Raw genomic sequence first — 21610 nt, 5'->3', positions numbered from 1 at the left:
TGGGCGTTTAACTCCCATTCTTGTGCCAGTTCCGGCGTTTAACGCCGGGCATTCTTGAGCTGATTTGGAACGCCGGTTTGGGCCATCAAATCTCGGGCAAAGTATGGACTATTATACATTGCTGGAAAGCCCAGGATGTCTACTTTCCAACGCCGTTGAGAGCGCGCCAATTGGGCTTCTATAGCTCCAGAAAATCCACTTTGAGTGCAGAGAGGTCAGAATCCAACAGCATCTGCAGTCCTTTTAGTCTCTGAATCAGGTTTTTGCTCAGATCCCTCAATTTCAGCCAGAAAATACCTGAAATCCCAGAAAAACACACAAACTCATAGTAAAGTCCAGAAAAGTGAATTTTAATTAAAAACTAATAAAAATATACTAAAAACTATCTAAAATATACTAAAAACATACTAAAAACAAAGCCAAAAAGCGTACAAATTATCCGCTCATCACAACACCAAACTTAAATTGTTGCTTGTCCCCAAGCAACTGAAAATCAAATAAGATAAAAAGAAGAGAATATGCAATGAACTCCAAAAACATCTATGAAGATCAGTATTAATTAGATGAGCGGGGCTTTTAGCTTTTTGCCTCTGAACAGTTTTGGCATCTCACTTTATCCTTTGAAATTCAGAATGATTGGCTTCTATAGGAACTCAGAATCCAGATAGTGTTATTGATTCTCCTAGTTAAGTATGATGATTCTTGAACACAGCTACTTTATGAGTCTTGGACGTGGCCCAAAGCACTCTGTCTTCCAGTATTACCACCGGATACATACATGCCACAGACACATAGTTGGGTGAACCTTTTCAGATTGTGACTCAGCTTTGGATCACAACTTTATTTCTTTCTTTTTCTTTCTTTTTCTCTTTCTCCCTTTTTTTTCGTTCTTTTTCTCTCTTTTTTTTTGTATTCACTGCTTTTTCTTGCTTCAAGAATCATTTTTATGATTTTTCAGATCCTCAGTAACATGTCTCCTTTTTCATCATTCTTTCAAGAGCCAACAATTTTAACATTCATGAACAACAAATTCAAAGACATATGCACTGTTCAAGCATACATTCAGAAAACAAAAGTATTGCCACCACATTAATCTGTTATAAAATCTGAAATTCATGCAATTCTTTCCTTTTTCAATTAAGAACTTTTTTTTTAAGAAATGTGATGGATTCATAGGACATTCATAACTTTAAGGCATAGACACTAAGACACTAATGATCACAAGACACAAACATAGATAAACATAAGCATGATTTTCGAAAAACAGGAAAATAAAGAACAAGGAAATTAAAGAACGGGTCCACCTTAGTGATGGCGGCTTGTTCTTCCTCTTGAAGGTCTTATGGAGTGCTTGGGCTCCTCAATTTCTCTTCTTTGCCTTTGTTGCTCCTCTCTCATGATTCTTTGATCTTCTCTATTTTCATGGAGGAGGATGGAATGTTCTTGGTGCTCCACCCTTAGTTGTCCCAGGTTGGAACTCAGTTCTTCTAGAGAGGTGTTGATTTGCTCCCAACAGTTTTGTGGAGGAAAGTGCATCCCTTGAGGTATCTCAGGGACTTCATGATGAGTGGGGTCTCTTGTTTGCTCCATCCTTTTCTTAGTGATGGGCTTGTCCTCATCAATGGGGATGTCTCCCTCTATGTCAACTCCAACTGAATAACAGAGGTGACAAATGAGATGAGGAAAGGCTAACCTTGCCAAGGTAGAGGACTTGTCCGCCACCTTATAAAGTTCTTGGGCTATAACCTCATGAACTTCTACTTCTTCTCCAATCATGATACTATGGATCATGATGGCCCGGTCTAGAGTAACTTCAGACCGGTTGCTAGTGGGAATGATTGAGCGTTGGATAAACTCCAACCATCCCCTAGCCATGGGCTTGAGGTCGTGCCTTCTCAGTTGAACCGGCTTCCCTCTTGAATCTCTCTTCCATTGGGCGCCCTCTTCACAAATGTCAGTGAGGACTTGGTCCAACCTTTGATCAAAGTTGACCCTTCTAGTGTAAGGATGTTCATCTCCTTGCATCATGGGCAAGTTGAATGCCAACCTTACATTTTCCGGACTAAAATCTAAGTATTTTCCCCGAACCATTGTAAGCCAATTCTTTGGGTTCGGGTTCACACTTTGATCATGGCTCTTGGTGATCCATGCATTGGCATAGAACTCTTGAACCATTAAGATTCCGACTTGTTGAATGGGGTTGGTAAGAACTTCCCAACCTCTTCTTCGGATCTCATGTCGGATCTCCAGATATTCACTCTTTTTTAGTTTGAAAGGGACCTCGGGGATCACTTTCTTCAAGGCCACAATTTCATAGAAGTGGTCTTGATGCACCCTTGAGATGAATCTCTCCATATCCCATGACTCGGAGGTGGAAGCTTTTGTCTTCCCTTTCCTCTTTCTAGAGGTTTCTCCGGCCTTAGGTGCCATAAATGGTTATGAAAAAGCAAAAAGCAATGCTTTTACCACACCAAACTTAAAAGGTTTGCTCGTCCTCGAGCAAAAAAAGAAAGAAGAGAATAGAAGAAGAAGAAATAGAGGAGATGGAGATGGCTTTGTGGTTCAGCCAAAGGGTAGAAGTAGTGTTTAGATTGTGTGAAAATGAAGGAGTGAAGATGGGTTTATATAGGGGTGGAGAGAGGGGTAGGGTTCGGTCATGTAAGGGTGGGTTTGGGAGGGAAAGTGGTTTGAATTTTGAATGGTAAGGTAGGTGAGGTTTTATGAAGGATGGATGTGAGTGGTGAAGAGAAAGATGGGATTTGATAGGTGAAGGTTTTTTGGGGAAGAGGTGTTGAGGTGATTGGTGAATGGGTGAAGAAGAAGAGAGAGGGTGGTGGGGTAGGTGGGGATCCTGTGGGGTCCACAGATCCTGAGGTGTCAAGGAAAATTCAACCCTGCACCAAGTGGCGTGCAAAAATGCACCCTTTGCCAATTCTGGCGTTAAACGTCGGGCTGGTGCCCATTTCTGGCATTTAACGCCAGCTTCTTGCCCTTTCCTGGCGTTTAACGCCAGTCTGGTGCCCCTTTCTGGCGTTAAACGCCCAGAATGGTGCCAGACTGGGCGTTAAACGCCCATTTGCTAGCTTCACTGGCGTTTAAACGCCAGCAAGTTCTCCTCCAGGGTGTGCTGTTTTTCTTTCTATTTTTCATTCTGTTTTTGCTTTTTCAATTGATTTTGTGACTTCTCATGATCATCAACCTACAGAAAACATAAAATAACAAAGGAGAATAGATAAAATATAACATTGGGTTGCCTCCCAACAAGCGCTTCTTTAATGTCAGTAGCTTGACAGAGAGCTCTCATGGAGCCTCACAGATGCTCAGAGCAATGTTGGAACCTCCCAACACCAAACTTAGAGTTTGAATGTGGGGGTTCAACACCAAACTTAGAGTTTGGTTGTGGCCTCCCAACACCAAACTTAGAGTTTGACTGTGGGGGCTCTGTTTTAAGAGAAGCTCTCCATGCTTCCTCTCCATGGTGACAGAGGGATATCCTTGAACCTTAAACACAAAGGATTCTTCATTCACTTGAATGATCAATTCTCCTCTGTCCACATCAATCACAGCCTTTGCTGTGGCTAGGAAGGGTCTGCCAAGGATGATGGATTCATCCATGCACTTCCCAGTCTCTAGGGCTATGAAATCAGCAGGGATGTAATGGTCTTCAACCTTTACCAGAACACCCTCTACAAGTTCATAGGCTTGTTTTCTTGAATTGTCTGCCATCTCTAGTGAGATTCTTGCAGCTTGCACCTCAAAGATCCCTAGCTTCTCCATTATAGAGAGAGGCATGAGGTTTATACTTGACCCTAGGTCGCACAGAGCCTTCTTAAAGGTCATGGTGCCTATGGTACAAGTTATTGAAAACTTCCCAGGATCTTGTCTCTTTTGAGGTAATTTCTGCCTAGACAAGTCATCCAGTTCTTTGGTGAGCAAAGGAGGTTCGTTCTCCCAAGTCTCATTACCAAATAACTTGTCATTTAGTTTCATGATTGCTCCAAGGTACTTGGCAACTTGCTCTTCAGTGACATATTCATCCTCTTCAGAGGAAGAATACTCATCAGAGCTCATGAAGGGCAGAAGTAAATCCAATGGAATCTCTATGGTCTCAGTGTGAGCCTCAGATTCCCATGGTTCCTCATTTTGGAACTCATTGGAGGTCAGTGGACGTCCATTGAGGTCTTCCTCAGTGGCGTTCACTGCCTCTCCCTCCTCTCCAAATTCGGCCATGTTGATGGCCTTGCACTCTCCTTTTGGATTTTCTTCTGTATTGCTTGGAAGAATACTAGGAGGGAGTTCAGTAATTTTCTTGCTCAGCTGTCCCACTTGTGCCTCCAAGTTTCTAATGGAGGACCTTGTTTCAGTCATAAAACTTTGAGTGGTTTTGATTAGATCAGAGACCATGGTTGCTAAGTCAGAGTGGCTCTGCTTAGAATTCTCTGTCTGTTGCTGAGAAGATGATGGAAAAGGCTTGCCATTGCTAAACCTGTTTCTTCCACCATTATTGTTGTTGAAACCTTGTTGAGGTCTCTGTTGATCCTTCCATGAGAGATTTGGATGATTTCTCCATGAAGAATTATAGGTGTTTCTATAGGGTTCTCCCATGTAATTCACCTCTTCTATTGAAGGGTTCTCAGGATCATAAGCTTCTTCTTCAGATGAAGCATCCTTAGTACTGCTTGGTACATTTTGCATTCCAGACAGACTTTGAGAAATCAAATTGACTTGCTGAGTTAATATTTTGTTCTGAGCCAATATGGCATTCAGAGTATCAATCTCAAGAACTCCTTTCTTCTGATTTGTCCCATTGTTCACAGGATTCCTTTCAGAAGTGTACATGAATTGGTTATTTGCAACCATTTCAATTAGTTCTTGAGCTTCTGTAGGCGTCTTCTTCAGATGAAGAGATCCTCCAGCAGAGCTATCCAAAGACATCTTGGACAGTTCAGACAGACCATCATAGAAAATACCTATGATGCTCCATTCAGAAAGCATATCAGAAGGACACTTTCTGATCAATTGTTTGTATCTTTCCCAAGCTTCATAGAGGGATTCTCCTTCCTTCTGTCGGAAGGTTTGGACTTCCACTCTAAGCTTACTCAATTTTTGAGGTGGAAAGAACTTTGCCAAGAAGGCATTGACTAGCTTTTCCTAAGAGTTCAGGCTTTCTTTAGGTTGTGAGTCCAACCATATCCTAGCTCTGTCTCTTACAGCAAAAGGGAATAGCATAAGTCTGTAGACCTCAGGGTCAACCCCATTAGTCTTGACAGTGTCACAGATTTGCAAGAATTCAGCCAAAAACTGATGAGGATCTTCCAATGGAAGTCCATGGAACTTGCAATTCTGTTGCATTAGAGAAACCAGTTGAGGCTTAAGCTCAAAGTTGTTTGCTCCAATGGCAGGGATAGAGATGCTTCTCCCATAGAAGTCGGGAGTAGGTGTAGTAAAGTCACCCAGCACCTTCCTTGCATTGTTGGCATTGTTGTTGTTTTCGGCTGCCATGGGTTCTTCTTCTTTGAAGATTTCTGTTAGGTCCTCTACAGAGAGTTGTGCCTTAGCTTCTCTTAGCTTTCGCTTCAAGGTCCTTTCAGGTTCAGGGTCAACTTCAACAAGAATGCCTTTGTCTTTGCTCCTGCTCATATGAAAGAGAAGAGAACAAGAAAATATAGAATCCTCTATGTCACAGTATAGAGATTCCTTGAGGTGTCAGAGGAACAGAAAAATAGAAGGAAGAGGGAGAAGAATTCGAACTTAGTGAGATAGAGTTCGAATTGTGCATTGAGAAGGAGTGTTACTCCATAAGTAGAAGGATGTGAGAAGAGAGGAAGAGTTTTTCGAAAATTAATTAAAAAAAATTTTAAAATCATTTTGAAAAAGATTTTGAAGAAGATATGATTGAAAACTTTTTTGGAAAAGATGTGATTAAAAAGATGTGATTTAAAAGTTATGGTTTTAAAAAGATGTGATTGAGAAGATATGATTTGAAAAACAATTTAAAAAGATTTGATTTTTTAAAAAAAAATGTCTTGGCTATCAAGAAAAGATATGATTCAGACTTTAAACCTTTCTCAACAGAAAAGGCAACTTACTTGAAATGCTGAATCAAATCAATAATTGTTAACAAGCATTTTTGAAAAAAGAAAGGAAAGAAATTGATTTTGAAAAAGATTTGATTTTGAAAAACTTTGAAAACTTGAAAAAAAAATTGCATTAAAAACAGAATCTTCCCTCTTGTGCCATCCTGGCGTTAAACGCCCAGAATGGTGCACATTCTGGCGTTTAACGCCCAAAGCACTACCCTTTTGGGCGTTAAACGCCCAGCCAGGTATCCTGGCTGGCGTTTAAACGCCAGTTTTTCCTTCTTCACTGGGTGTTTTGAACGCCCAGCTTTTTCTGTATAATTCCTCTGCTGCATGTACTGAATCTTCAGTTCCCTGTATTATTGACTTGAAAATAGAACCAAGATCAAATAAACAATGCATGCAAGATACCAATCTTAAAATGAGACACTAGACTCAACAAGAAATATGAAATATTTTTTGTTTTTATGATTTTGTAATTTTTTTTTTGGATTTTTCGAAAATTAAGTCGAAAAGAAAATAAAGGTATCAAAATTCTTAATGAGAATTCCAGGAATCATGCAATGTTAGTCTAAAGCTTTAGTCTAAAGAAATTAGACATAGATAGCCAAGCTTCAGCAGGACATTGCATTCAAGAGCTAAATTGATGAGAATCAATCAGCTTTGGTGATGATAAGATCATCACCTTGAAACACTAGAATTCATTCTTAAAAACTCTGAAAAATACATAATCTAAGCAACAAGATGAACCGTCAGTTGTCCATACTCGAAACAATCCCCGGCAACGGCGCCAAAAACTTGGTGCACAAAATTGTGATCACTACTTTTCACAACTCAAATAATCCCTAGTAATAGCCCCAAAGACTTGGTGCTCAATACCATGGCATAAACACAACTTCGCACAACTAACCAGCAAGTGCACTGGGTCGTCCAAGTAATAAACCTTACGCGAGTAAGGGTCGATCCCACGGAGATTGTTGGTATGAAGCAAGCTATGGTCACCTTGTAAATCTCAGTCAGGCAGACTCAAATGGTTATGGATGATATATGAATAAAACATAAAGATAAAGATAGAGATACTTATGCAATTCATTGGTGAGAATTTCAGATAAGCGTATGAAGATGCTTTGTCCCTTCCGTCTCTCTGCTTTCCTACTGTCTTCATCCAACCCTTCTTACTCCTTTCCATGGCAAGCTGTATGTTGGGCATCACCGTTGTCAATGGCTACAGTCCCGTCCTCTCAGTGAAAATGTTCAACGCACCCTGTCACGGCACGGCTATTCAGCTGTCGGTTCTCGATCATGTCGGAATAGAATCCAGTGATTCTTTTGCGTCTGTCACTAACGCCCCACAATCGCGAGTTTGAAGCTCGTCACTGTCATCCAATCATTGAATCCTACTCATAATACCACAGACAAGGTTTAGACCTTCCGGATTCTCTTGAATGCCTCCATCAATTCTAGCTTATACCACGAAGATTCCGGTTAAAGAATCCAAGAGATAAACATTAGAGCCTTGTTTGCTTGTAGAACGGAAGTGGTTGTCAGTCACGCGTTCATAAGTGAGAATGATGATGAGCGTCACATAATCATCACATTCATCAAGTTCTTGGGTGCAAATGAATATCTTAGAACAAGAACAAGCTGAACTGAATAGAAGAACAATAGTAATTGCATTAATACTCGAGGTACAACAGAGCTCCACACCTTAATCTATGGTGTGTAGAAACTCCACCGTTGAAAATACATAAGAACAAGAGTGATCATTGGCCTCGGCCCCAGAGAGGGAACCAGAAGAACCAAGATCTTATCTAAGAACTAGATGTCTAAAGATTAAAAATACAATAGTAAAAGGTCCTACTTATAGGGAACTAGTAGCTTAAGAATTACAAAGATGAGTAAAAGACATAAAAATCCACTTCCGGGCCCACTTGGTGTGTGCTTCGGCTGAGCATTGAAGCATTTTCATGTAGAGACTCTTCTCTGTGTTAAACGCCAGCTTTTGTGCCAGTTTGGGCGTTTAACTCCCATTCTTGTGCCAGTTCCGGCGTTTAACGCCGGGCATTCTTGAGCTGATTTGGAACGCCGGTTTGGGCCATCAAATCTCGGAAAAAGTATGGACTATTATACATTGCTGGAAAGCCCAGAATGTCTACTTTCCAACGCCATTGAGAGCGTGCCAATTGGGCTTCTGTAGCTCCAGAAAATTCACTTCGAGTGCAGGGAGGTCAGAATCCAACAGCATCTGCAGTCCTTTTAGTCTCTGAATCAGGTTTTTGCTCAGATCCCTTAATTTCAGCTAGAAAATACCTGAAATCACAGAAAAACACACAAACTCATAGTAAAGTCCAGAAAAGTAAATTTTAATTAAAAACTAATAAAAATATACTAAAAACTATCTAAAATATACTAAAAACATACTAAAAACAATGCCAAAAAGCGTACAAATTATCCGCTCATCAGATCACTAAGTTGAGAATAAAATAAAATATATAAATTCATGAAGAGAATAAAAAATAGACTAGTACCTAAATTATAACTGTTTGAATTAAAATTTGTAATTGAAAATATCAAAAAGAGAAACAATAAAATTGAAAGATACATAGAGTCACAGAGAGCTATATAAAACAAAATAGAGAATTTAAAATTTACCTTTTAATGAAACAAAGATGACCACTAGATAAAGAATAGAAAAAGAAGGTTGAAAATATAAAACTAAGAAGAGGATTTAAAAGAATAAACGAGTGACGGCTGGGATTTGAGAATAAAAGAAGACTAAATTTGATTAGGTTAACTAATAGTAAAAAATAATAGAAAGATAAAATGGATTTGAGACTTTTAATAATTGGGTTTAGTTTATCTGTAAGATAAAATGGATTTGAGACTTTTAATAATTGGGTCCGTGCATGTACATAATCATTCATTTGATTATCAAGCCAAGTATCATACATGATCATCCGTAACATTTTATAATCAATTCACCACTTTTCAACTTTACTTCACCTCCAAGTTATTTTCATTTCCTAGTTTCATCTTATTATCAGGTTTAATACTACTATTCATGACTAAAGGTATGAAAATAGAGGTTTAGAAGTTTGAAATAAGGTTTAAAACTCAAAAATCATGTTTGCTGGAACAAGGACCACGCGTACGCGTAGCTCACGCGTGCGCGTGAGAGTGTGAAACTGCAGCTCGCGCGCGCGTCCCTTTGTCATGCGTACGTGTGGGTGAAAACTTCATGTCACACGTACGCGTGGGTCATGCACACGCGTGGACATGTATGTTGATCCCCTATGTGTACACATGGGGCTATACGCGTACTCACAGTTGAAAATTTCATGCCACACGTACGCGTGGACGTACGTTCTCCCAAAAAAAAATAGATCAACCAGAGAGCTACATAATGAGGAAATGGCACCTGCATAACCACATATTTCATACCAAAATTTTCAACGGGCATAAATCAATCGTTTTAAATTGTTTTTCTTTCTTTCTTCGAACAACATAAACTTCACGAACCCATTTTCATTTAAAATAAGTTGGAATCAATTTGGAATTTCGAAAGCCAAGTTATAGCCCGCCGAAATTTAGCCCAAAAACCAACTTTTGCAAATTCTTCAAACCTTATTTTTCATTCAAAATCTCCATTCCATTCTTCACCAACCCTATCAATACCAATACAATATGCTAACAACAAAACTCAATAAAACTGTATATCATTTCATCAACCACCATTTAATAATATTACACAATTTTATACTTCAACAATTCCTTCATGCTTTCCTTCAATATACTTATAATCATATAATCAAATCACCAAACCAAACCAAACATGTTCATCATCAAGTTACTAAACAGTAAGTATACACCTGCATTCCAACTTATCCTATGGTCGTCTAGTCTAAGTTTTCACAAAACATTATATATTAAATGCAAAAAACTTAAACCATATCTTGGCCGATTCCTGCGTAGCGACCAAAACAATTTACCCAACACAAACACAGCCACAAAGCTCAATTAAAATACTAATATCCAGCCTCCACCAAAATCCCAACGTCCACAATTTCAAGCACAAATTATTTATTCTCAACCTAATACACATTTATAACACATATATACCCAATTTAATATCCGAAACATAAATTCAGCAAATTAAATAGGATTTATGATATCCTCACCTTACCCAAACTTCACATAAGTAAGAGTAAACATTTTTCTCAAGCTAATTGGATCCTAGAACATCAAAGAGTAAAGAAATTTAATATCTCCACTTAATTTTCCAAAAATTGGGGAAGAAGAGGCTGATGGTGAATAAGCGGGTTACCTATGAAATTATTCCGGTAAAAACGTAGAGCTTGACGCAATGGATGGGTAGCTACAAACGGTGTAGTGATCGAAATTCAGACAGAAAAATTACGAGATTTTAAAATCACGGTAAGAGTTTAGAGAAAAGAATTATAAAGTTCAGAAGAGTACTACCATTTTTTATTTCTATAAGTAATAAGTAAATTAATATCTCATAGTACAAAAAGATATACACAATTTTTGTTTTCTTTCTTTACACATTTAATGTTTGGTCATGTTATTGAGGTGATAAAAATCAAAGCCTAAATAACCAATTAGGAATGGGATTGGGCACAAAACGCGGAAGAGGGACAATGCTGCTGCGGGGTTCATCTTCATCCTGTGACTGTGACTGTGAGTTGGTGGTGCTGTCTCTGGAGCGTGATGAATTTGAGTTGCGGATAATCATTTTGTCCATGACTTCCCTTCCTTGGCATATGATTTTAACATCACAGGTTTCCTGTGCATTCTTGAGTACCTTGTCCGCTATGCCACTCCTTGATTTTCTGCTACATCATTCAAATACCACAAAGTAATTATTAGTAAATTAAAATATAATGCTTGCTATCATTATTAATTAATATACTCTCTCTCTCTGTCTCTAAATTGGTGTACCTTAAATTAGATCTGTTTGTCCCAATTACCAGTTTCCTTACATCATGTGTCCCAACAAGGTCAACGATGGCTTCAGCAACCTTGTCGCCCTCTATCAGCATAATCTCCGCCTTAACCTGTATGTTTTATAATATATTGATTAATGATTTAATGTTACTAGGTAGGTGAGGGTTCAGGGATCCATTTACCTTGTAATGAATGCATAGGTCAATGAATTTCTTAAGCATCAATTTCCTTTTGTCTTTCTCTTGAGTCAAGAAGTGGTTAACATACTCTCTGTTTACATGACTCCTTGGAAATTTTCCAACTGTTATTAGTGAACATTCAAGTACTTTAATTAATTGGTAGGAATCGAAACAAAGAACACTAGAGAGTCATTAGAATCCATCAATGTTTAAAAATATGTGATAAAGTATGTTATTGAATTAATAGATTAAAGAATTGAATTAATGGTTAAGTAATGAACAAAAATAATAGCATTTTTCAATTGAAATTAAGTGCAAAAATGGTTAGATCGATGGCTGCTTACGTGGACTTGGAATGAACTTGATGATAGGGAAAACGTGTATGAGATAGAGGGTGGTGGTGGAGGGTGTCACGGCGTGCTTCAACGCCCATGATAACACTTCCATGCTTGAATCATCCTCTCCAACTGCCACATATACCAAGTTCTCTTCCTCTTCCTCCTCTTCATTGCATTTATGAAAATCAAGAGAGAAGACAGTGCTCATGTCGTCGTCGTCTTCTTCTGTTATGGTATCCAAAGCCTCCTTCATCAGCTTGATCTCAAACAATTCCTCTGAATAATAGTAATCTTCTTCCTCCTCTTCTCCTATCTCACTGCTGCAATCATACACTTGGTTTCTCTTGAACCCGTTAGCCATAAAGCTACTGCAGCTGCACGCAGCGAAACTTTCTTCTTCTTCATCGTCGTAGTCCGTTTCTACGGATCTTGTAACTGATGACATGATCAGATATTTTATATGGACCAAAAAATTGAAACACAGAAATGCATATATAGCTGATGAATTCTTGAGTAGCCGAGGGTAAATACGTAATAAACACGAAAACCAGAGTTGACCGTACACATCTTGATAGAGCAGCTTCAGGCTTTCGTGCTCTATGCGCTATTAAGACTAGTAAACTAGCTAGTGACGATTGATTGATTAAGTTGATGAGAAAAAGTCTTGAGTTGACTGGCTTAAGTTAAACAAACTAAACCGTAAACTCCTCAACCAAGAAACTTCATTGATGTGGACTTTGAAGTTTTAATATTACTCGTATCGTGGTTGGTTCATGTAAGTAACATCACCCTGGGCTATGTGTTCTTATTGGTTGTACGTATCAATCATTTGCAAAGAAAGATTGTAACATTCTACATTGGAAAATGTTAAGTCAGAATACGAACAGAGTATATACTAGGATCCGGTCTATATATATATACATTAAAGTCAAATGCCACGAACCCTTAAGATTACGTAACATACGATAAGATTTATTGACATCAAAATATCTCTAATACTAATTCTAATTTTTATTTTATTTTAAATTTTATAAAATAATATATAAATATTTATAAGATTATATATTATAAATAATAATTTAAAATTAAAAATAAAATTTATTATTTTAATATTTAATCTTAATTTAATTAAAATTTTATATTATTTTTAATTATTTTATCAACATAATTATATGAACATAAAAATTTTATTAATTTTCTATCAAAATAATAATATAATATATATCTCTTGACCAGTTTTATTTTGTCAATTAATTTTTATACAAATTTTAATTCTAAATCAATTCATTTCTTAAAAATATTAAAAATAATACTATACAACCATTCTATTAGATATACACTCACATTAAGTTTTTAAAGAATAAATTATTCGGATCAAGTTTCTTTAATTAATAACATAATTGGTATGACATATTCTTAAAGGTATTTATTGATTTATTTTATTTGATTCGTTTAAATGCGTTAAATAATTAATTATTTATTTGATTTGATTAAAATAAATATCAAATTATTTAATATTTTATTTCACTATATTAACTATAATTGACAATTGCATTAATTATATAATTTGACTGGAATAAATGAATTGATTTTGTTTTAATTTATATTAAATTTTTGTCTTATATATTCTGATTATTAATTTTTAAGAGTGTCATAATTAATTATTTATTTAATTTGATTGAAAAAAATATTAAATTATTTAATATTTTATTTAACCACATTAACTATAACCAATCAATTATACTAATTATTTGATTCGATTAGAATAAATAAATTAATTTTGTTTAATTTAAATTTATTTTTTGTCTATGTATTGATTAATGGTTTTTAAAAATATTATAATTATTTAATAATAATCATACTTAAAACTTTTTTCTTAGTATATTAAATTATATTCTCTAGTAATTGTAAAAGATTAACCCTTTATACTTGTATCTTAAGTTAAGCATTAATCTATACAATATTTGTAAAAAAAAAATCACACCATAAAAATTAGATTTAATAGCTTAGGTAAAATTAAATTGATAAAGAAAATAATTTATCAAATATTTATTTATAAATGCTGTTATTTTATTTTTTATAGTTATCTAGTTATTATCATAAGTGAAATATTTAAATTTATTATTTATCATTTATGTATTGATCTTATTATTTTATGGATTACTCATTAAATTATTAAATAATTATTTTTAATAATTAACAGTTTCTTGGAAAGATTTGAAGGCATTCAATGCTTTATTGACCACATTTATAAGAAATAGAATATATAGATATATAGATAGACAATAGATTCATTATTAAGAAGTCGAATAGAAAAACAGATAGACAAACAGAGAGACGCAGGACTTGGAAAAAATGGTAAAGAATTGAGATTACACATAAATAATGGCCTGCTACAAAGATTGTGCTATTAATAAGTATACTGTATAGATGTTAGAATACTCTTCATAGAGTTCTTCTCCATTTAAAATTAGGGATTTATTGCTGTATATTTCGTCTCCAACGAAAAAAAAAAAAGCATTTCATCTCCAACAAAATGATGTGTCATCATATATATATGTAATTCACATAATGAGGTCATTTTTTTTTTAATAAAACAGAATTAAATTATCATATTTAATTTGAATTTTTGGTGTCTTATTTAATTTGAATTTAATAACATTTTATACAATTATTCAGTTATATCTTTTTTTTTATATAGTTCCACCTCTCACAAATTTCTAATAGAAAGGTGAGGGACACAAGACAGCTAACGTAAATAAAAACCACAACAGCTCTTCAAAAATCTCTTCTTCCCACTTCCTTGAATCGAGTAAAGATCTTCATAGTATTTCTGCAATAAAGATTTAATAGAGAAACAACTAGATTTTTCATGTTACTAAGTCAATGAGTATTCATCATGTTGTTGCATCCCCACCTTATTTGATAACAGCTCTTCAAAAATCTCTTCTTCCCACTTCCTAAGCGGCCTTCTCCAATGGATTCTCCACAGCCACTTTAATCCATTCCACACCCCACATCTACTAATGAGGCTATCTTTGTTTGCTGCAATCATATACAATCTTGGAAACTTATTCATTAAAACTCCTTCCTTTAACCACAGGTGAGACCAGAATTTTGTCTTTATTCCATCTCCAATTGATATTTTTAACTTGTCTAAAAATAAAGTAGCCAACCTCTCGTTTCTCTCTTCAATCCTCCTTATATCCGACCAAAGTCCTGTATTAAGTTTCAGCCCCTGATCGTAGAGTCGTTCATCCCCACATAGATCATTACACGAGCACACTATCCTTTTCCAAAGAGGATAATTCCCCTTATCAAACTTCCACCACCATTTAAAAGAGAAACGTCATTTTCTTTAGTTCAATATCTCCTACCCCGGAGCCCTCATTTTTTTTCGGGCTGAATTACTTTCCACCTTACAACTGGCATTCCCCTCGTTCCATCCGATTTTTCCCAAAAAAACCTCACTTGTAAGAAATTTATCTTCTTTGTCACCTTCTTTGGGGTTTTAAATATGCTTAAGTAGTACATTGGGAGGTTGTTCAAAACTGATTTTATTAGAACTAGTTTTCCTACCTTTTGTTAGATACTTACCCTTCCACCCCTTCAATCTTTCCTCCACTCTCTTAATAAACGAAGTCCATATAACAACTTTTCTAGGATTAGCCTCCAAGGGAATTCCTAGATACCAAATAGGGAGATCAATCCTTTTACAACCCAAAATAGCACATGCCTGGAGAGTTTTCACCTCTTTACAGTTCATCCCAATTATTGCATATTTATCAAATTGATCTTCAACCTTGTCTTGTCATCAGTTCAAAATCCTTTAGGATTCTCTTATAGTTTCATACAGACTCCAAATCTCCGAGACAAAATAAAATTATATCATCAACAAACTGCAGACGAAAGAGGCTAATTTTTTCTTTCCCTTTTCCAACGTCTTGATTCTCCTCATCTCACTAAGTCTAACCAGCATTTTATTTAAAACCTCTCCCACCAATATAAAGAAAAAAGGAGACAGTGGATCTCCTTATTACAGACCCTTTGCATGGAGAATGGTTCAGTTACAATCCCATTTACCAAGATTGACATACTAGCTGTAGTGACATGTACTTTAATCCACTTCCTCCATCTTTCACCAAAGCCTATATTTTTCTAAAATCATATCTACAAAATTCCATCTTATTCTGTCGTATGCTTTTTGGAAGTCTAATTTTATTAGCCATGCTAGGACCTTTCTCTTTTTCATTTAGTGTACTGTTTCACAAGCAATAAGAACATCATCCATAATCTTTCTTCCTTCTACAAAAGCCGATTGGGCCTCCCCTACAAGACCAGGCATCAAACCACGAAGTCTATTTGCAAGCATCTTAGATATAACCTTATACAAATATCCCACCATGCTTATTAGTCTATAGTCCCCAAGGTCATCTTTTCCTCCTTCTTTGTGTGCAAGAGCCACCCAAGTCAAGTTTGCCTTCTTTGGTAAAATCCCATCTGTAAAGAACATTGTCACTATCCTACAGAACTCCACACCAATCACTCCTCATAGCTTTCTAATACTCAGAAGTTAAAGCCATCTGGTCCTGGTGCTCTTGTTGGATTACATTCCCACACTGTTTTCTTTATCTCATCCTCATCCGGAATTACCTCCAGCTCCTTCGCTTTCTCATTTGTGATAGAAATCACCAATAATGCTTCAAACTCTATATTCGAAAATTACTCCTCCGTATATATAGAGTTTCTTAAAGAATACCCTCACGACTCTCTTTACCCTTCTTGATCCACTGAAGATCCTCCCTTGTATTCATATATTGTTCATTATTTTAGCACCCTTCCTTTGTTCAGTGATAGCATGAAAAAACTTGTGTTTTGATCCATACTTGAAGCAAATCTTGATCGTGACATTTGTTTCGAATAAAATTCCTTCTTTGTATACCAACATTCTGCTAACACCTGTAAAGCTCTACTTCTTGCTAACGAGCATTCATCCACTTCTCCTTGTTCAATATGCTTATCAATCCTCTGCATCTCCCTCTCTACCTTCTCAATATTATTGTTAATCAAGCCAAACTTATCCTTATTCCAACACCTAAGTGGCCTTCTTAGCCATTTTAACTTCACTATATTTTCTGTAAAATTTATAAATGTTGAATAATTAATTAAAAATAAAGAAGATTAGAAAATAAAAAAATTATAATTTAGGAGAATAAAAATTAGGATATGAATTAAAGCACTAATTTTAAAGGTTTTAAGAGAGAGAGAGAGAGATCCTAACACTATTCATCACCATCTTTATTTGTCCATAACTTTTGCTCTGAAACTCTGATTAACGAGCCGTTTTTGGCCACGCGTTCGTTTTGGATCCATCTTTAATTTTATCTAGGCATTGTGCTAAGTAAACACGAAATCCTTGCCCAGATTTCGATTCTCTTCGGTTTTGTATTTTTTAGGGTACGTGTGAGTTGAAATCCTGTGATTTTGGTTCTTTAGGGGTACTCTAGCATGGATTCTTAGGTTAAGGTAAGGAAGCTTAACTCCCTTCATTCTCCATAATTTTGAGTAAAATCCTAGTATGAAAGTTGAGTTATTATTGTGATTAGATTGTGTGGATTATCTCGGCTCGTTCGGAATTGGCATTGGCATTAATTTGGTGCAGAGTAGAGTTGCATATCAAAGTGTTGAGAATTTGGTGGAGGTTGGTATTGTTGGAGAAGAGTTTTTCGAGGTTGAGATCACCATCAACGAAGGTACAGATCTTAATTTTAGATAGGTACCGTGTAACACTATGTGAAAATCTAGGTTAATTGTCCCTAAGATAGGGTTGGATTGAAATTGGTTGCAATATTGTAGATTGAGTGATATGGATGTTTATGATGTTGATTGATATCAAAATTGGACCAGAACCCGTGATAGGATGATGAATCTCCTATTTGATAAGTGGAGGTAAGTGGTATGAGTTAATTGATGTTTGGTTGTTTGTGATAATGGATATATTGGTATTGTGTGAATTATTGTGGGATTGATGGTTTGGTTTTGACTAATGATGGATTAAATGTTAGAATTAATTGACGGTGTTGAAATTGAGTTGATTAAGTCTTGAATTGTAAGGATAGATAGAGAATTGAGAATTATGCGTTGAGGATGCCTATGAATGATTTTGGGTTGGTTTTGAGTTGAATTGAATTGAGAATTAGTGAATTTGGCACTTAAGTAAAATTTGGTAAAAACTAGTTTTTGACCAACTTCGACGGGTCATAATTTGGCGCTCGGAGTTCAAAATCAAATGCAATTTGTGTTAGTTTAAGCTAGTGAAACGATCTTTAAAATAGTTTAAGAATGAAGAAAAATAAAAATTTGTGGAAAAAGTTATGAAAATTTGAAATTTGGTATAAAAATCTGAAATCTGAGAATTTACAAAAAAACCAAAAATTCCGGTTCGCGTGCCAACGCATAATATGGTGCGTGCACACCTAACAAGGTGGGTGTTAGTACTCGTGCGTACGCAGGAGGGGTATGCATACATACACCCAGAAAATTTTCAAGTTGTGCGTATACACAAGTTGGGAAGCCTTTCTGATTTATGCGTACGCACAAGGGTGATGCATATACACAAGTCGTGTTTTCTCACAAGTCATATGCATATCCTAGTTGCAGGCTTGTTAGAAGGGAATTTTCGGAGACACTTGACTTCCAGGAATGTAAAATCTATGGAAAAAATCCATCAAATCGCCTTAAAGTATATGAGGGATGAAGATGTCTCGAAAGTGATTGTGACCAAGAGCAAAAACCTCGCTCCATCACCTAATAAGGTCAGGACATCAGGATAAGCTACACCCCAAAGCCGTCAACCCCGCGAGTTGGAAAGTTTTTAAACTATACTCTGTTGGTGACCTCATTAGCGAAAGTTTATCAGCAAGTGTCTCACAGGGGTATCCTCCCTAAAGCAAGATAAATACAATCAAGGGCTTCTTTGAATAAGTCACAATATGGTGACTATCATAAATCCTATAGTCATCAAACTGAAGATTGCATCGATTTAAAGGATACATTGAAACAAGCAATTCAAGATGGAAAACTTCCCAAATTTGTTCAACACGTTAGGTCGCTCAGAGGGCAAAATGATGATGAAGACCAAAATATGCAGAAATGGATTGCCTAAATCTAAGAATGCCATTAAAAGATATGTTAAAGCAGTAAATTCGGAGGTCCTGGAAGTAACCAGCATCCCTACTGTACAATTCACATTGGATGATTTTCAGTTCACCATATCAAATGATGATGAGCCATTAGTAATTACTGGAAAATTAGAAAATTACATTGTAAGAGGAATCCTAGTAGACACTAGGGCAGATTCGAATTTGCTTTTTAGGAACGCTTTTGATGCATTGGGATTGAAGGACTAGCACTTGAAGTCATACCTTCTTGGGATAGTGGGATTAAGAGATCACTACATCAAGCCTCATGGGGCTATTGATCTCGTATTTACCATAGGGGAAGGTCCAAACGTTAAAGTGGTTCCAGCAGAATTTGTCGTTCAGAAGGATTCAACAACTTATAATGTGATCCTCGAAAAGAAGACGTTGAATTATTTGTCTGCATTTATTTTAACAAAATTCCTGATCATGAAGTATATAACCTCAGAAAGTCGGGTGGCAACTATTCAACAAGATCGGGTAACTGCCATAAAGTGCAATAAAGCGAGTTTGTCCTTGAGAGACAAAGCTAAGGATTCTACTGGCGTATTTCTTGTTAATATGGACACCTGAATTCAAGCGAAGTCGAGACCAAAGCCCAATGGAAATTTAGAAAAGTTTCATATTGGAGATGTTGTATAAAGATACACCAAAATTAATAAGGATTTACTTTATCCCTTGAAGTTGAAACTTTAGGGTTTCTTGAGAGGTATGTAAATTTATTTGCATGAGAACCTTTTGATATGTGCGGGATAGATCTCACATTCATGTCCCACCAACTTGCTATTAATTTTACGTTTAAGTCTGTTGCGCAACAACGTCGAATGATGTCGTCTGACCGAGCTTTCGAGGTCAAGAAACAGGTTCAAGAGTTGTTGGATGCTGGATTTATCAGAGAATTAACTTATTCTACATGGTTGCCTAATATAGATAACATGATAAATTCTATCTCAGGATATCATATACTCAGTTTCTTAGATGCTTATATTGGATATAATCAGATACGTATGCATAAACCTGATAAAGATAAAACCTCTTTTATTATCTCGGAAGGGATTTACTAATACCGTAATACTTTTTAGTTTGAAAAATATAGGGACCACTTATCAGGAGTTGATGGCCAAAGTGTTCAAGCAGCAAATTGGGAAGAACATGGAAGTCTATACTGACAACATGTTGATAAAAACTAAAGAAGACTCTAATTTGATTACTAATTTGAAAGAAATATCTTGCTTCCAACTTCACAAGATGAGGTTGAACCCAGCGAAATGCGTTTTTGGAGTTTGAAGAGGTAAATTTTTAGGTTTTATGGTAACTCAAAGGAGAATAGAAGCTCATTCTGAGAAGTGTCAGGCTATATTCGACATGTCAAGTCCTTAGAGCCTTAAAGAAATTCAAAGGCTTACAGGTTGGTTAGTCGCTTTATCAAGATTTTTGGGTGTTTCTGCTGAAAAAATGAAACCATTTTTTAATTTAATGAAAAAGGAATGGATTTTGCTTGGATAGAGGAGTGTGAGACTGCCTTCCAATATTTTAAACAATTATTGCCGTCTCTTCCTATCTTAACAAAATTAGAACCTGAAAACCCCTTTTATTTGTATTTATCTGTGATTGAGGAAACTATAGCTTTCACTTTAGTATTGAAAAATGAGGGTAAACACCAATGGCCTGTCTATTTTATAAGTAAGGTTCTTCAATTACATGAATTAAGATATTTAAAATTAGAAAAATTGGCTTTTGGTTTGATTACGTTGGCGCGTCAGTTACGTCAATATTTTCAAAGCTATTTAATTATAGTACGAACCGATAAACTAATTTGAAAGGTTTTGCAAAAGCCAGATTTGACAGGTCGGATGTTGAGTTAGTCCATAGAGTTATCCTAATTTGATATACAATATAAACCACGTTTTGCTATCAAAGACCAGAAAATGATAGATATTTTTATCGAAACGACAAGCTAAAGAATATTATTAACATTTAACGAGAATATTACGTTACGAGCTAAAGGATATATCACGAGGAAAAAAAACGTCAAAACCTCTTTAAGTCACCATATTATGATAGTAAAAAATAGATATCGAAAACAGTAAATTTCTAATAATGTCGAATCGAAAAAACGGTATAAAGAAAAGAGAAAACTTAGCAAGTAGATATCTGTCTATTTTAACACTTAAGAACACTATTAACTTAAGTATCCGAATGTCGTCGTAGATAATTCTATCTTCTAACTTGAAAATAATATTGTGCCAATTAAAATCTCCAAAACTCATAAACTCATAACTTTGATTCAGATATAAATAAAGATATATAAATATCATTATTAAATTTTACGTGATAAATTAATAAAAAATTAAAAAATTATCTCCATTTATTATTGTAAATGGTCAAATTAATTTTTTGTTTTCCTTGGGACACTAATGATCCGAAATCAAAATCTTCCGGGACGTGGCTGTGATTTTATTCAAGAATTAAGACTATGTTTGGTTGAAAGGAAAGAAATAGAGAGGAAGGAAATAGAAAGAAAAGAAAGGAAAGAAAAGAAATTGAGTGGATTTTTATTTTCTTTAGATGTATTTGATTGAAAGGAAAATAAGAAGGAAAGAAATGTTATAAAAAGACAATTTTATCCCTATATTATAATATATATTAAAAAAAGTGAAGATGTAGTATTGGAAGTAGAGAGAGAAACATTAGTTTTCTCTCTATTTTCTTTCCAATGTTAGAGAAAAAAAAATTAGTGAACTCCACTAATTTTTTTTCATCCAATTTCTTTCCTTTCAATTTTTCTCTTCAACTAAACAATAAAAAATAATCATTTTCTTTCCTATTTTTTTTTTTCTCTCTTTTCT

At 35.5% G+C, this 21610-nt stretch overlaps 1 protein-coding gene and 1 non-coding gene across 3 annotated transcripts; one reads left to right on the top strand and one right to left on the bottom strand.

The window, feature by feature from the left end:
• The first annotated feature begins 4989 nt into the window (after positions 1 to 4989).
• On the top strand, positions 4990 to 5097 carry LOC130948075 (small nucleolar RNA R71). Its single transcript, XR_009072923.1, has one exon. It is a non-coding gene; the product is annotated as a small nucleolar RNA R71 (small nucleolar RNA).
• Positions 5098 to 10535: 5438 nt separating this feature from the next.
• Positions 10536 to 12186, bottom strand: LOC130960603 (U-box domain-containing protein 35-like). Of its 2 annotated transcripts, none has more exons than XM_057886048.1 (4): positions 11569 to 12186; positions 11228 to 11346; positions 11040 to 11155; positions 10536 to 10933 (listed from the first exon to the last, which is right to left on the bottom strand). In XM_057886048.1, exons 1-4 carry the CDS (start codon positions 12005 to 12007, stop codon positions 10681 to 10683), a joined length of 927 nt encoding a protein of 308 aa, XP_057742031.1. In that variant the 5' UTR covers positions 12008 to 12186; the 3' UTR covers positions 10536 to 10680. The 2 variants fall into 2 exon arrangements, with proteins under 2 accessions (XP_057742031.1, XP_057742037.1); XM_057886054.1 differs by having other exon boundaries at positions 10536 to 10930; positions 11569 to 12184.
• Between the last annotated feature and the right edge of the window lie 9424 nt (positions 12187 to 21610).

The sequence above is a fragment of the Arachis stenosperma genome, chromosome 1 (genome assembly GCF_014773155.1).
Source record: "Arachis stenosperma cultivar V10309 chromosome 1, arast.V10309.gnm1.PFL2, whole genome shotgun sequence".
Lineage (NCBI taxonomy): Eukaryota > Viridiplantae > Streptophyta > Magnoliopsida > Fabales > Fabaceae > Arachis > Arachis stenosperma.
This window is presented reverse-complemented; position numbering and strand designations above follow the sequence as displayed.